This window comes from Argopecten irradians, chromosome 9, assembly GCF_041381155.1.
Source record: "Argopecten irradians isolate NY chromosome 9, Ai_NY, whole genome shotgun sequence".
Taxonomy (NCBI): domain Eukaryota; kingdom Metazoa; phylum Mollusca; class Bivalvia; order Pectinida; family Pectinidae; genus Argopecten; species Argopecten irradians.
In genome coordinates this window covers 28,407,014-28,419,961 of record NC_091142.1, presented here as the reverse complement: position 1 = coordinate 28,419,961, position 12,948 = coordinate 28,407,014, and the positions used below count along the sequence as shown (strand labels likewise).

The 12,948-nt window shown below is 35.4% G+C and overlaps 2 protein-coding genes across 3 annotated transcripts in view; one reads left to right on the top strand and one right to left on the bottom strand.

The window, feature by feature from the left end:
* LOC138331963 (histone-lysine N-methyltransferase SETD1B-A-like) overlaps window positions 1-2,623 on the bottom strand; it is a 38,723-nt gene extending 36,100 nt beyond the window's left edge. Inside the window, exon 1 of the mRNA XM_069279867.1 lies at window positions 1,681-2,623. The gene's annotated coding sequence lies outside the window, so the exon portion shown is untranslated. The remainder of the gene's footprint in view (window positions 1-1,680) is intronic.
* LOC138331965 (dentin sialophosphoprotein-like) overlaps window positions 1-11,049 on the top strand; it is a 29,741-nt gene extending 18,692 nt beyond the window's left edge. The window contains exons 15-22 of one of the 2 annotated variants that reach the window (XM_069279869.1): window positions 1,689-1,757; window positions 2,813-2,887; window positions 3,264-3,353; window positions 4,140-4,347; window positions 4,378-6,407; window positions 7,039-7,064; window positions 7,286-7,335; window positions 7,739-11,049. In XM_069279869.1, coding sequence (XP_069135970.1) covers window positions 1,689-1,757; window positions 2,813-2,887; window positions 3,264-3,353; window positions 4,140-4,347; window positions 4,378-6,407; window positions 7,039-7,064; window positions 7,286-7,335; window positions 7,739-7,764 — 2,574 coding nt within the window. In that variant the 3' untranslated portion in view covers window positions 7,765-11,049. Of the gene's footprint in view, window positions 1-1,688; window positions 1,758-2,812; window positions 2,888-3,263; window positions 3,354-4,139; window positions 6,408-7,038; window positions 7,065-7,285; window positions 7,336-7,738 lie in introns of both variants that reach the window. The other variant, XM_069279868.1, reaches the window with a different exon arrangement.
* The last annotated feature ends 1,899 nt before the right edge of the window (window positions 11,050-12,948 follow it).

The window sequence follows — 12,948 nt, the reverse complement described above, 5'->3', positions numbered from 1 at the left end:
TCATTGCTACTTGAATATGCATTAATTTCTGTAATGTTATAAAGCTATTCGCCGTATAGATCAACAATACAGAGAGAATTCTCAAAACACATTTAGGTCCAGTGAACGCATGGCTTCATCACCTGCCACCATTTTCAAATTCATACACATGTGTAAAAACAACACTACTAGTTGATCGGCACTTTGAAGTTTAATCAAGTTCATTTTGCCAGGCAAATGTACGAAAATTTGTTTATTATTAAGGTTCAGAATTGTAGACACAAACTCAATCCTGTTTAGTTATTGCATTTGATATCGATCGTTTAGCTGTTTCTCAAATATTCACGTGTCGATCTAAGGTAAACAAGAATCTAATATTGGAATATTTTTTGTTATAAAACAATTAAAATCGATTCACAACTTCGAAAATAATTACTTGTTGTTCGTTTTAAGTGTAAATAATTTACGTATTTATCAAGTAAACGAAACGATATCTATTTGCCTGTTCACATACATATGTGTGAGGTCAAACGAAGGTGCAAAATGTCATCTCCGCCTTTTCGAATTCTCCGGCTATTTGCATATTTTCTTCTGGAAAATGACTTATTCTAATAAGCGGAATCCTCTGTTTACATATAATTTTGCTTAGTCTATCTTTGTTATTCATGGCTGACATTGTAATAAGCCGTGTTGGAAAATATATGCTATAGTCAAATTATTTGATATTCTGTTATATTTACATTTTCTTTGCAGTCCCACTATGTAACCTTACCAAGCACAGTAGGCAGTCATATAGACTATAAACTTCAATTGCTTATCATAACGTCATTATCATTGTGATGTCACAATTAATTGTCGTGCCAGCTATCACGGAAAACAGCTGTTCAAATGGCTGTTCCATCCTTAACGATAACGAATGATCAATTCACTTCATATGCAAAATCCTTTGGTATTTCAACATAAAATTGTAGGCAAATGTAAATATAAGCATTGAACGTCTTTCAGTTGGCATTCATAACAAATATATAAATGCCAACTGGACATCCGTATTTTGCTGTCTGTAAACTTTTCATTCAAACGACTTCTTCTCAATAACAGAAAGGCCCAGGATTCTGATATTAGGCCTGTAGCATGCTGGCATGATGGGCTACCAAAAGTGTTCAAATGAATAACTTTGACCTTTGTTCAAGGTCAAATTCATCAAATATATCAGAAACTTACTTCTTTTACGAAAGGGTTTCTTGTATTGTCTTAAATTTTCGACACAAGTCTATTCCTTGACAGTCTTGTATTGTGTCAATAGTCAGGTGACTGTTAATGTTCATGAACTTTTGTTGATTTTTGAGAAGAAAATGTTCTAGGTAAAACAAGATATCTTGGCCCAGTTTCATGAACATTCCTTAACTTTAAGGAATTCCTTAACTTGAAATTCTCCATAAGAAAGCATGACAGATTTTAAGAAAGGCTCCTTAACTTAAGGGGTTTGCCTTAACTTCCATAATGCTTTCCTATGGTAATTTTAAGTTAAGGAGCTCCTTAAAGTTGAGGAATGTTCATGAAACTGGGCCCTGAAATATTGGAGGTATTCAAAATACATCTATGTTGAAAGTTACCAGGCTAAACTCTTTTACTTGCTGTCACAAAAGTTTGGTTAGCAACACTGTTGTACACAAAAGTCAAATTATAGTCAGTATTTCTTACCTTTTCAGAATCAAGGTGTAGAAATGGAAGACCCAGTGCCTAAACAGAAAAAGAAACAAAAGCAGCAGAAAGGAGAGGTACTATACTTTACACAAATTCATAAGAATTTTTTTTTTATAACATGGCCACCTGTGTAAGATCCTCTATGTATGGAATTGTCCGTCTCCTTTTACAGTGTTCATCCAGTTTTTATCCAATCATTTCATAAAGCTGTGTTATCCTTGTTACACCAGCAGTTACTATCACTGTCATCACATAAAGCTGTGTTATCCTTGTTACACAATTGGTTACTATCACTGTCGTTTTGTCAACCTTCTGAACTATGTCATAGCAAAACTGAAGGCGTTGTGTACGACAACAGATGAGACAGGCAATAAAGTCCTTTGATGTACATCAAAAATGGTTATAAAGTGAAACACTGTATGGTTTTGAAGTTGGGCGTCATTCTCTGTAATCTTTAAAGGAAGCCTCTGTTGGCCTGTGATTTGTCTCCTGAAACTCCTTCAGTTTTACTATGACATTGTCCACGAGTGGATATAACAACAGTGACAAAAAGATTGAGGATAGTCACCCTGGAGACCTCTTTGATTTAACTACATTTACTGAAATTAAAGCACTATATTTCCTATTTTTGGACATTCCCTCAAATAGGTGGTCTCCATAGATACAGAGGTGATCAATAAAACAGGTTTGACTGTAATTGATGTTACAGTGTAACTTGTCTTAGCCAGATATCACCTTGACCGTCATATTTGGCTGGCATAACCAGCGTTCCGGATTATACAGGTTTTAATTACCGTATTCGACCCAATTAGCGCCCATATCCCTATAAACGCCCCTCCTCCTTTTTGAGGTTTCGATTTCAATTGCCCACGCATAAAGAAAGACCAAAACTACACATAACTGTATAGATTTGCAATCATTTAGTCTCATTAGCACCTTTTCATTTTTTTAAACGCCCTGGGCGCTTATTGGGTCGAATACGGTACTTCAAATTAGGAAGAAAATACCATATGATTATGCTAGAATACACAGGGATCCGGGTTAGACAAGGTTCGCTTTAGACAGGTTATACTGTATTATGTTCAGTATTATTTAGTACAGCATTGTATGTAGTGTTAATGTTTTGTAGGCTACAGAGAAGCCAGACGAGGGTGAGCAGACGGAAGTGTTTGTCATTGATACCTCAAAATATTGGCAAAAACAGGTCAGAATCATTTCTGTTTTACATCAATTTCAGCTCATTATAAAATTCAATAGTTCTATTTCTGTGTACCATATAGTCGATTATTTACATGAAGGTAGAAATTTTTGTGGTTTTAACGTCATATAAGAAAATAAATCTTATCTTTTAAATTTTCATGAACATGCCTCTGAATATCTATTTTTCATTAATAATTTGATTTATGTAGACAAAGTTTTCATGATCATATAGCCATATTGTGAAAATATCCCCTTGAAAAACTACTACTTATGCTTGCCAAGGCTCATAAAAATAAAAAATTCTTAGACCTGTGTCATAAAATCTTGTATGAAATGAACACTTATTAGATACCCTAACTATATTTCTTGTGATTTTGCAGGATGACGCCAAGGTTGAATGTCCAGAAGAGAGTGATGGCTCGTTGGAAATAACATTGGCTGAGTCTTGTGTAGAATCCAGTGAGGAAGAGGTACATTTTGGAAAGTTTATACCTGTAATGTTGTATCACAAATTGATAGAATTTATGATCCCCTCAAGGGGTGGAATTCTTATGTTGTCAAACATGAAAACATGAACTCGAGACTTACAGAGTGTTAGACAGCTTATGAATCTTATCCCAAGGGTTGAGATCAATCCTGTCACGCTCTCTTATGAATGGATGAATGAAAATTTTACTCATACTCTGTACACCTTTGGAGTATTTGCTTTTGACATTACACAAATGCATTACAACACAGATGTGGTGCATTTGAATGCTATTGTCACAATATCATCACAGTATTGTCTTCCCATTAGAATATTAACTTTCATTCGTGGTCTGTCTATCAACAATTCGTGTTATCGCTATTTTCAGAAAGTACTTCATGAATCTGTCTCAAGTGTTTTATATGTAGGTTCCCCTAGGGCCTGAGATGTGTATATTGTATTTTGAAACCAATCAGTCAACATGATGGCCGACAGGGCGCCATCTTTGGTTTTGATAATTTGAAGTTTGTTACTGCTATTTCTTAGAAAGTACTCAAGAGATATCTTTCTCAAATTGCATATGTAGTTTAAGTTTGAAAAGTAGAGAAATATCCTTTTCTCCATTGTTGGCTATAGATCGTTCTTTGGTGGGCGCCATGATTCCTCTAGGATCTCTTGTTGAAAAACAGATTTATGTAATGTGAATGCTAATTTGCAACAATATAACGGTCGTAACACAACAACTAGGTATCTTTTTGCTAACTTTTTGTTTCTTATCTCTTCTACACAGGAAATTGAGGCGAATGAGTCGGACATTAGGGACATGGAGGAAGATGAATCTGATATTGAGGGCCAGAGTGATGAAAATGACGAAGATGAGGAACAGATGGAAGAAGATATAGACGGAGATATGGAACAGGCTAAAAAATTGGACATAAAGGATATGGAGCAAGATGAATCTGACTTGGAAGGACAGAGTGGCAAGGAAGATGTGGAAGGTTTGGAAGAGCACAGTGATGAATGTGAAGAACATGATGAGGAAGAACAGAGTGAAGAAAGTGATGGGGAAGATTTGGAAGAGCAGAGTGATGGAAGTGAGGAAGGTGATGATATGTCAGATGAGGATGATATAGAAAATTCTGATGAAGAACTTGGCGACGATAATAGTGATGAGGAAGACAATGTAGCTGACGGTTTTGAAAAAAAGTCTGATCAAGAACAAACTGAAGAAATGTTGGCTTGTTTTGTGAACAAAAGTCCGGGAGAAGCTCAAGAAGAGGATTTGAATGAAAGGGAAGTAACTCTATCCACACCCAAGCAAGAGGCTACTGTTCCAGAGCTTCCTGTGCCAGGAAGATCATTTAGGCAGAGGAAGACTCAAAATAAAGATTCTCCAGCGGCATCACGTAGAGGATTGTCAAGTGGAGACAAAAGTAAAACACCCTCCTCGATGAAGACTAAATCTACTGACAAATCTCACCAGAAACTTGTGAAGTCTCCTAAAAATTCTAAAGGAAATACTTCCGATGAAGAATTATCAGTTGCTACTGCTCAAAACAACAAGACCAGAAAACAGTCATCGGTTACATCACTTGAGGACATCTCACCTCAAAAAAGTTCACCCAATAAACAATCCCTAGTCAACACTCCCAAAAGTGCATCATCCAAGAAAGGATCATCTATTGAAACACCTAATACGAAATTGCCCAAGACACGAACATCACTTAATAATGCATCACCTAAGGGACTTTCGTCAGTTGACACACCCATCGATGTTTCTCCGAAGAAAGAATTATCCAACACGGCTGGCAGTGCAGTCTCTAAGAAACAATTGTCTGCCAAAAAACTTAACAGCACATCACCAAGACAACAGACATTAGTTGCTACACCTATAGCTTCTCCAGGAAAGAGACTCTTTAAAGATATTGTTGATTTTACTTCAGAAGAAATAGAAGGCAGTGTATCTTCCCTACGGAAACGGGCGAAAGGAGGCACAACTAAAAATAAAAGCAATGGAAACATTGAGGTGAATGTTGAATCCTGTTCAGACGACACGTCAGTAAAAACTCCAGCGAGGACTCGAAGGAACAGACTGAAGACTCAAGATCAGGGTAATCTCATAGATGAAGCCAGTAGTCCTAGAAAGTCAAGAGCCAAAAAAGATGTGTTTGACTTTGAATCTGATGATGAATTTGTTTTGAAATCATTGATAGAGAAGCAGAAAATGGAATCAACTGAACTGAAAACTCCGGAGACTAAATCAAGTCGGCTAAAGACTCCGAACACTGTTTCTGGTAAACTTAACAGCCCTAAAACAGAATCAAGTAAAGTAAAAACTCCCAAAAGTGAACCTGCTAAGTTCAAAACTCCCAAAAACGTTTCCAAACCTAAGAAATCGGCTTCATCTGCTAAACAGTTACCAGTAAATGGATCAAAAGACTTTGATCAACGTAATGAAATAATTCCCAATTCCAATGATAATTCAGATGGTGAAAGTGCCTCCAGTCTGGATTTTCCAATGTTGAATTCCCCAGAAAAGGAAAAAGTGTCTTCTAGATCTAACAAAACTTCACAAAATAAACGGTCTTTACCAACTCCTGATTATGTAGACACTCCCAGACCACCAAGAACCAGGAGAACATCCAATGGAGACTTTACATCGTTAAAGCCTTCCGATTCATCCACAGCTCAGAACACTCCTGAGAAAGGTCGTGTTAGCAGGAGGAAGTCGGGATTGATCAGCATGGCTGACTCAGAAGCCATCGTCAAAGATGATGTCGATATAGCAGCGTTAACTGCTGAAAACCTTTCAATAAAGGCAGCTTCAGAAAAACGCTACTCTTTGAGAGCCACGAGACGACGTAGGGAATCAGGCAGCTCTGATGTTAGTACCTCATCCATGGTGACGCGATCAAGGAAGAGGAATACTTCAGGAGATTGTTCTACAGTAACAGGAGGTGACGGATCAAATTCTGTCAATGATTCGCAGAAAACCTCTGGTTTAAAAACTTTGGATGAGGACACAGATGCGGATGACGAAGTCACATTCTCTATAAAGGTACTCATCTTTAAATGTATCTTTATAGCTGGTTAATTTGTGAACAGAATGAAGTCACTATTTTCTGAACTCTTGATATAATCGTGAAAATTGTATTTGTTAATAAATATATTACCCATATGTTTAAGGCCCACTACTTTTCCGTAGCAAAATTAAAGGTTTCTTTAAGAATTAATAACATCAGAAAATACATATTGTTGGTCTAAGATGAGGTAACAACACTAAACATATGCAAGATTTCCTGCATAATATATGATAACAGTGGAGATTCATTTTGCTGTTTTGCCGTTTGGCACAGTGATGGTTAACTACCATGTGGTATTTAGGACGACGAAGAGAAATAGAAGACGACCCATGTTATGAAAATTAACATTCTATTTATTTTAATTAAATTATTCTGAAGGCAATGATAAATGTAGTGTAAAATAAAAATTAATTTTGTTACACCCCTCAGTAATAAGAAAATACAACTTAATAGTATAAAAGTATGAATATAAAAAAAACTAGTATTGCATTTTCAAATTGGTGACAAGTAATTTATAAAGCAACCATAGAATATTGAAGTACTGCATGACATTGATCAAAATTTTGGTTAAGATAGACATGACACTCTTTTTTTCTATGCTTACAGGAAAAACAAACTCCATCTTCAAAGAGGTAAGTAAACAAATCCATTCAATAATGATTGTATAAAATATATGTATATTCACCAGTCATGACTAATGTAAATAACTAGCTATACAGTATGTGACAATGGTGCTACATCCGTTGATATAATCTCTGGAACAGGAAAAAAAATGTCAAAATATAAACTAAATATGTTGATTATGGTCTATTGATGGATTAAAAATGACAACAAAATTTTACCTATTTTCTAGGAAATCAATCCTCTCTACACCTGCAGATTCACCACGTAAATCAGGAAGAAGTAAGTACATGTATCTATATCAGTGACAGATAATATTTTCTTTAAAAGATATTTGTTATTTCATTCACCCCTAAAGACAAATTTAGACTCATCTAAATCAAAGACTAGACTAGTCCATTATGAAGTTACAAACAATCAAAATTTACATTTCTTTACACAGTGCATGAATTACAAATGTGATCATCTTCAACATTGAATGTGTACTTATAAGGTCAAAGCAAAACAGGAGAGTTTTCATTTAATATTTAATATGTATGGTCTTTCCCAAACAATGCTAAAATATTGCCCTGATTTTTCTCTGGAAACAATTTAAAGTGTTAAATGATGTATGTTGTTATGGAATTAATTTTGTTAACGTAGGTATGCAATGAATGATAAAAAAATGGTATCTTTCTGATTGCAGGGTATTCATTAAGAGAAAAGGACTAGACTGAGGGTACCTGTTGTTAGTTTGTTCTGTGGCAGCACCGTGAGAGCTTTCCTAAGATAAGCTATTTTAATAGACAAATGATTCTCATAGGATAAGAGATTTTATCTTATGAATGATTCTCTTCAGATAAGTGATGTTAATGGACCAATGATTCACAATACAAAAATCAAATATGTTGAATTAAGAACTTGCAGACAACTCTTGTAATCTTGAGACTCTTATTTTTAAGGGAGACAACCCCTAAATTGTAACTTGTTGGTATACATTCTGTTGGCTTAAGCCACGGTATGGCATTTGTCTTCCCATTACATGATATCTGTCATCTATCTCTATTTCCTTTTGAAAACGTCAAGCTATTAAATACTAAATTGATTTAAATCAAATGTTTAGATGAGATATGAGATTAAGCGTTTGGTTTTGGTCTGCAATAACATACATGATGTTTTCATGTATTGATATATTTCAGGAAATAGATTTTTTAACTATTTGAAATAACATGCTTTTGTATATTCTCAAACTCTACCTTCATCTTAGGTAAATGTCCAGCTGGTTGTGTTAAAGATGTTCATTTCAACCAATTTTATTGATAATAATCAATAGGATTGGGCGACAGGCTAAAGCCTTTATATGCCCTCTCCTAGCCAGAGATTAGACAAATTTAATTATGTATACAGTTGATGATTTAATTTTAATTAAAAAATACTTAAATATTCAAACAATGATAAAGTTAAGCATCAAAGAAGAATGGAATTATATTAATATGCCATGTATTATTAATGATGCTCCTATAGATATATGAGTCTAAGAAGAAAGTTCATATGATAACTTTAAAAAAGAAGAAAGTTCATATAATAAATTAAAAGTATTTTTATATAATTGTATAAGGGAGATCGTTCAAAAACAATATGTTGAAGATAATGAGTGAGCAAATATATGGTAATGATTACAGCTAGAGTGAGCAAAAGTATGGTAAGATAAGCATTAAGATTGGCAGCAAGATTTGTTGATGTTGTTTATTAGTTGAGGATAAATGTTAATGATAAAAATAAAGTTTGTTGGAAGAAAGAACCATCTTGTTTATTTGTAATCATGGCTCATGTCCGTCTATGACAAGCAAAAAACAAGGAATAACCAATTAGAAGACAAACTTAAGGACAAAATATAATCAAATAACCAGATACGAAAGATATACATTTGAAATACATATTCATACCTGTAGTGTTGTATCTACGTATCTGTAGTGTTGGTTAGCTGGACTTGACGTCTTATCAGGGTCAATGAAGGACGACATCCTCTCTATGCAATGTGTTGCTTTTATGAATGTCTATGTTTTGGGAGGCTGTAGTATATTCATGTTGTGTCCCTTTGCAATAATTATTGCTAATTTACTGAAGCATACTGCTAGAGATACTAGACAGTACACACCACCCGATCACATTATACAGACATAGGACTAACCAGTCGGACCACTCCCTTTATGCTGAAATACTACTTTGATAGACAAAGGCGTGTCTCGGCGGATCGAAGAATGATTTCATACAAATTATATAATTCTGGTCGGAGGAACAATTTCAGAAGGCCATTCTGTTCAATATCATTTATTACAATTGTTTGTACCTCTTGAAGTTTTATTCATAACAACTGTGCTTGCAAGACGTCAAGTTCAACACCAGGACGATTGGAGTATCAATGGATTGACATATACAGGGCACGACGTTCCACACAGGCCACCGTCATAGCATCCCCTGTTATTATGTTATGACGTCACCATCCCTATTGAAGAAGATGAAGGGACAGATCAACACCCACCTACGGTTTTAGATAATACCAGTGTGTTTTTCTTCAATAGACATACACAGTGAAATATCTTAGCTGCAATTATTCAATTTAATGGTACATGTGTTCAAGACCCAAGAAAACTATGTGAGGTCAGGGAGACGGTGGTCAGAACAAAAACGAAACAAACAAAAACAACACAAAAAACCTGAAGACATACTGGTACAATGATTAGGAGTCTAGGACAGAAGATAAATGTCGCATGGATGGATGGTAGTGCCAAATGATAGTAATGCTTTGGTCATAATGATCGGCCGATATCCGGGGATAGGGGGTAATCGGGTATACACAGCTGGCTTTGGCCTTTTTACCGATATCGGACAACACTGGTAAAAAATTGTCACACATCATTTACATTAAAAGGAGGCCGTGCGTTTAATCGCACGGCGCCTGTTTCCAAAGAGAATTTTTGGGGGCCAACGAGGCAGTGAATACCGACCGAACATCTAATGCTCAGAATCGGCCGATTATCATAAGATGTCCGGGCGATAACTGATCAAATATCCGCACATCGTACAAATATGCCTATATCTCACTCGGTATACTCCCAGCAATGTCATCGCCAAAGATGAAGAAGTCGCACTTTCCCCTGCGAAGATGCAGAAGGCACAACAAGTAAAAAGAATTTGCCAACTCTGCAAGGGGTATGGACACTACATGTGAATTGATACCCGCGCCGATATCGTTTGAAGCACGACTATGTACTCAGAGAGTATCCAGAACAGACTTAACAAAACGAAAAACAAGAAATTGTTGTTAATTTATCTGCTTTGTAATCATATTACAACACTAAACAGTATGAAAACATTTGCTACTCAAGAAGGAGCCAATGACTGGACATTACCGGGAGACTAAGAGGAGTTAGTCTTCTAGAATATCGGGCTCGACTAGATGTGGTATTCCAGTTCAGCTTCACATAGCAACCGATCATAATGGAACAGACAGTGAAATCATCGAATAAATGATGTAATATGTTGGCGGCACCTGGGAACCCAGGAAAGAATACGAAATAGGCCACCAACAACACGTTACAGCAACTGGATGACATGCCATTGTCAGTCAGATTGAGACCATTCCGTACAGGAGAATGATATTTTCATGTTGACCATCTTCTTAGATGATATTCAAACTTCATCGTAAAACCTTTACAGTAGATTGAATTTTCTAGTTGACGGTAGTGTTATTAAAATACGATGCGTTACCTCGAATTGTACACTAAGCAATCGTATATCTTCTAGGTTCTTCGCATCATCCTCTGCCTCTGATGCAAATCGCATTGACATTTACTTACCTCTGGGTGCATGGCTTACTTTTAGATTTAGTTTTATCCAATACAGGGACAGTCAAGTTACTCTACAGCGGACATGTATTAGTAATCTATATTGTATATTATAAGTTCATTTCCTTTTATGGTTACTTTATAATTAAATAAATTTTCTTGGTATGTCCTTATTTTGTCTTAACTTTTTTGAAAGTTTATATTTTTAGCGGATATAACATCTTCAGGAAAATTACTTTATGCTCTAGCAGTTCTAATTGCAAGGGTTTTGCTTCTCAGCGTGAGCCTGGATTGTTTTGGAAATATTATTTTTGAGTTTCCTCTACTGCTGTGCTGTTCTTACCATAATTTAATCAAACTGTATGATTCTTGTAGTGCTCAATTTCCCAGGGGTCTCATAGATATTCATAAGAGCTCGCGCCAATGAAATAATACATAAAAAATATTATACAAGATACCGATACTATATAAATACATACTGATTGTGTTCGTGTTTGAATAACAGATGGAATGTCAAAATATAAACCCTGAATGAACATCATGGGAACTATTAATGACAATTCGTATGTCAAAATGAGTAGGTTCAGCTGAAGTATAAAGTGTTTAAACCTCAATTTTGATTGGTCAAACTTTCTACCACAACTACGGGTTGAACCAATCGATGATCAATGAATAATTCATCACACTGCAGGCAATATGGCCATGTACTCAGTCAATTTGTTAAATCAGTTGTATTTACCTGTATGGATATTATTCAGCTTTTGCAATGGCAGAGTAGAAAAGGGAATACACTTTACCTGTCCCATGACGACATCGTTAGCATCGATAGTATTATCGGTTCCTGTTACTGCAAATAAAGAAGCTAAAGCTGACATATCAAACCAATTGACTTTATAAGTCCTTCCTAGTAACAGATTCCGTGAAAAATTCACCTACATTCCAAACATGTTTTCTATGTTAAAGACCTTAAAAATATCTTTAGACAGGATAAATGGATTATTCATCGGTTTGTCTGGTTAAAATGAGAAATGTATTCCTACGCTATGTTTTGGATTGCATCATTAGATTTAGGTATGCAAACTATTATAGTTTTGAAACATGTCTGGATATGAAGGTGAACGTCCGGCTTCAGAAGTCCTGACATGTGTAGATGTTCCGTGATATGTTATTCATTGATTGCAGGGAAAAGTGCACCCTCTTAAGAAACACTCCAGATATAAATTATCGAAATTTTATCAAGTATAAATGCAAGCATAAAATCATCGTCGGAGGCTCACGCATGGTTAAGCACTACAATCTACTTGTAACCATTTGCAACTGTGGGCCTCTGACGATAGCATACAACTGATTAACTTTTATGTAAGTAATTGACGTATTCGAATAATGAAAATGATGTCCCTTCTTTCCTGGTATTATCTGTGACTCTGGGGAACCAAATCCTAGAGTACCAAACTGACAAGAATTTATCGAATTATAATACTTTTCAATATAGTATTTTCAAACTTTTGTAAACGAATCGAAAAAGGCATTTTTCAGACGTAGAAATGTTCATGCGTGCTTCTTTTTTCATTGGAATTGGACATGTATTTTGAATGTTTACAGAAATGAAATTAAATTAAATGTACTATTCGAACGGAGCCGGTGTTATCAATGAGAACACTTACTCTTCCGATGCACCTGGTAGTTTTCTTGTTCTGTTCGATCTACGTACAAATGTATTATCCCTTTGTATAGAAGATTGTGAGTTTGGCTTACTATTTCATTTTGTTCGGATTTGTTATTCTATTTTCATGAATTTGTATTACCAAGGATTTTACAAAAAGTGTGGGACAGTATTAGTTCTATTTACATTTTTCATCATGCAATTCTCGTCAGTTTAGACAGTGAATTAGAATCAGCATGGAAAACGATGCAATAACCTAAACAAAACTAAATACTATAGAAAAGAATCAGTGGAAAATATCCAAATATTTCTCAATTCTCAAAGTTGTAGGTGGAAATTACCCAACGATGTAAGTAGAAAATCCCCAAAAATGTCGATGGAAAATTTTAATAAATGTCAATGGAA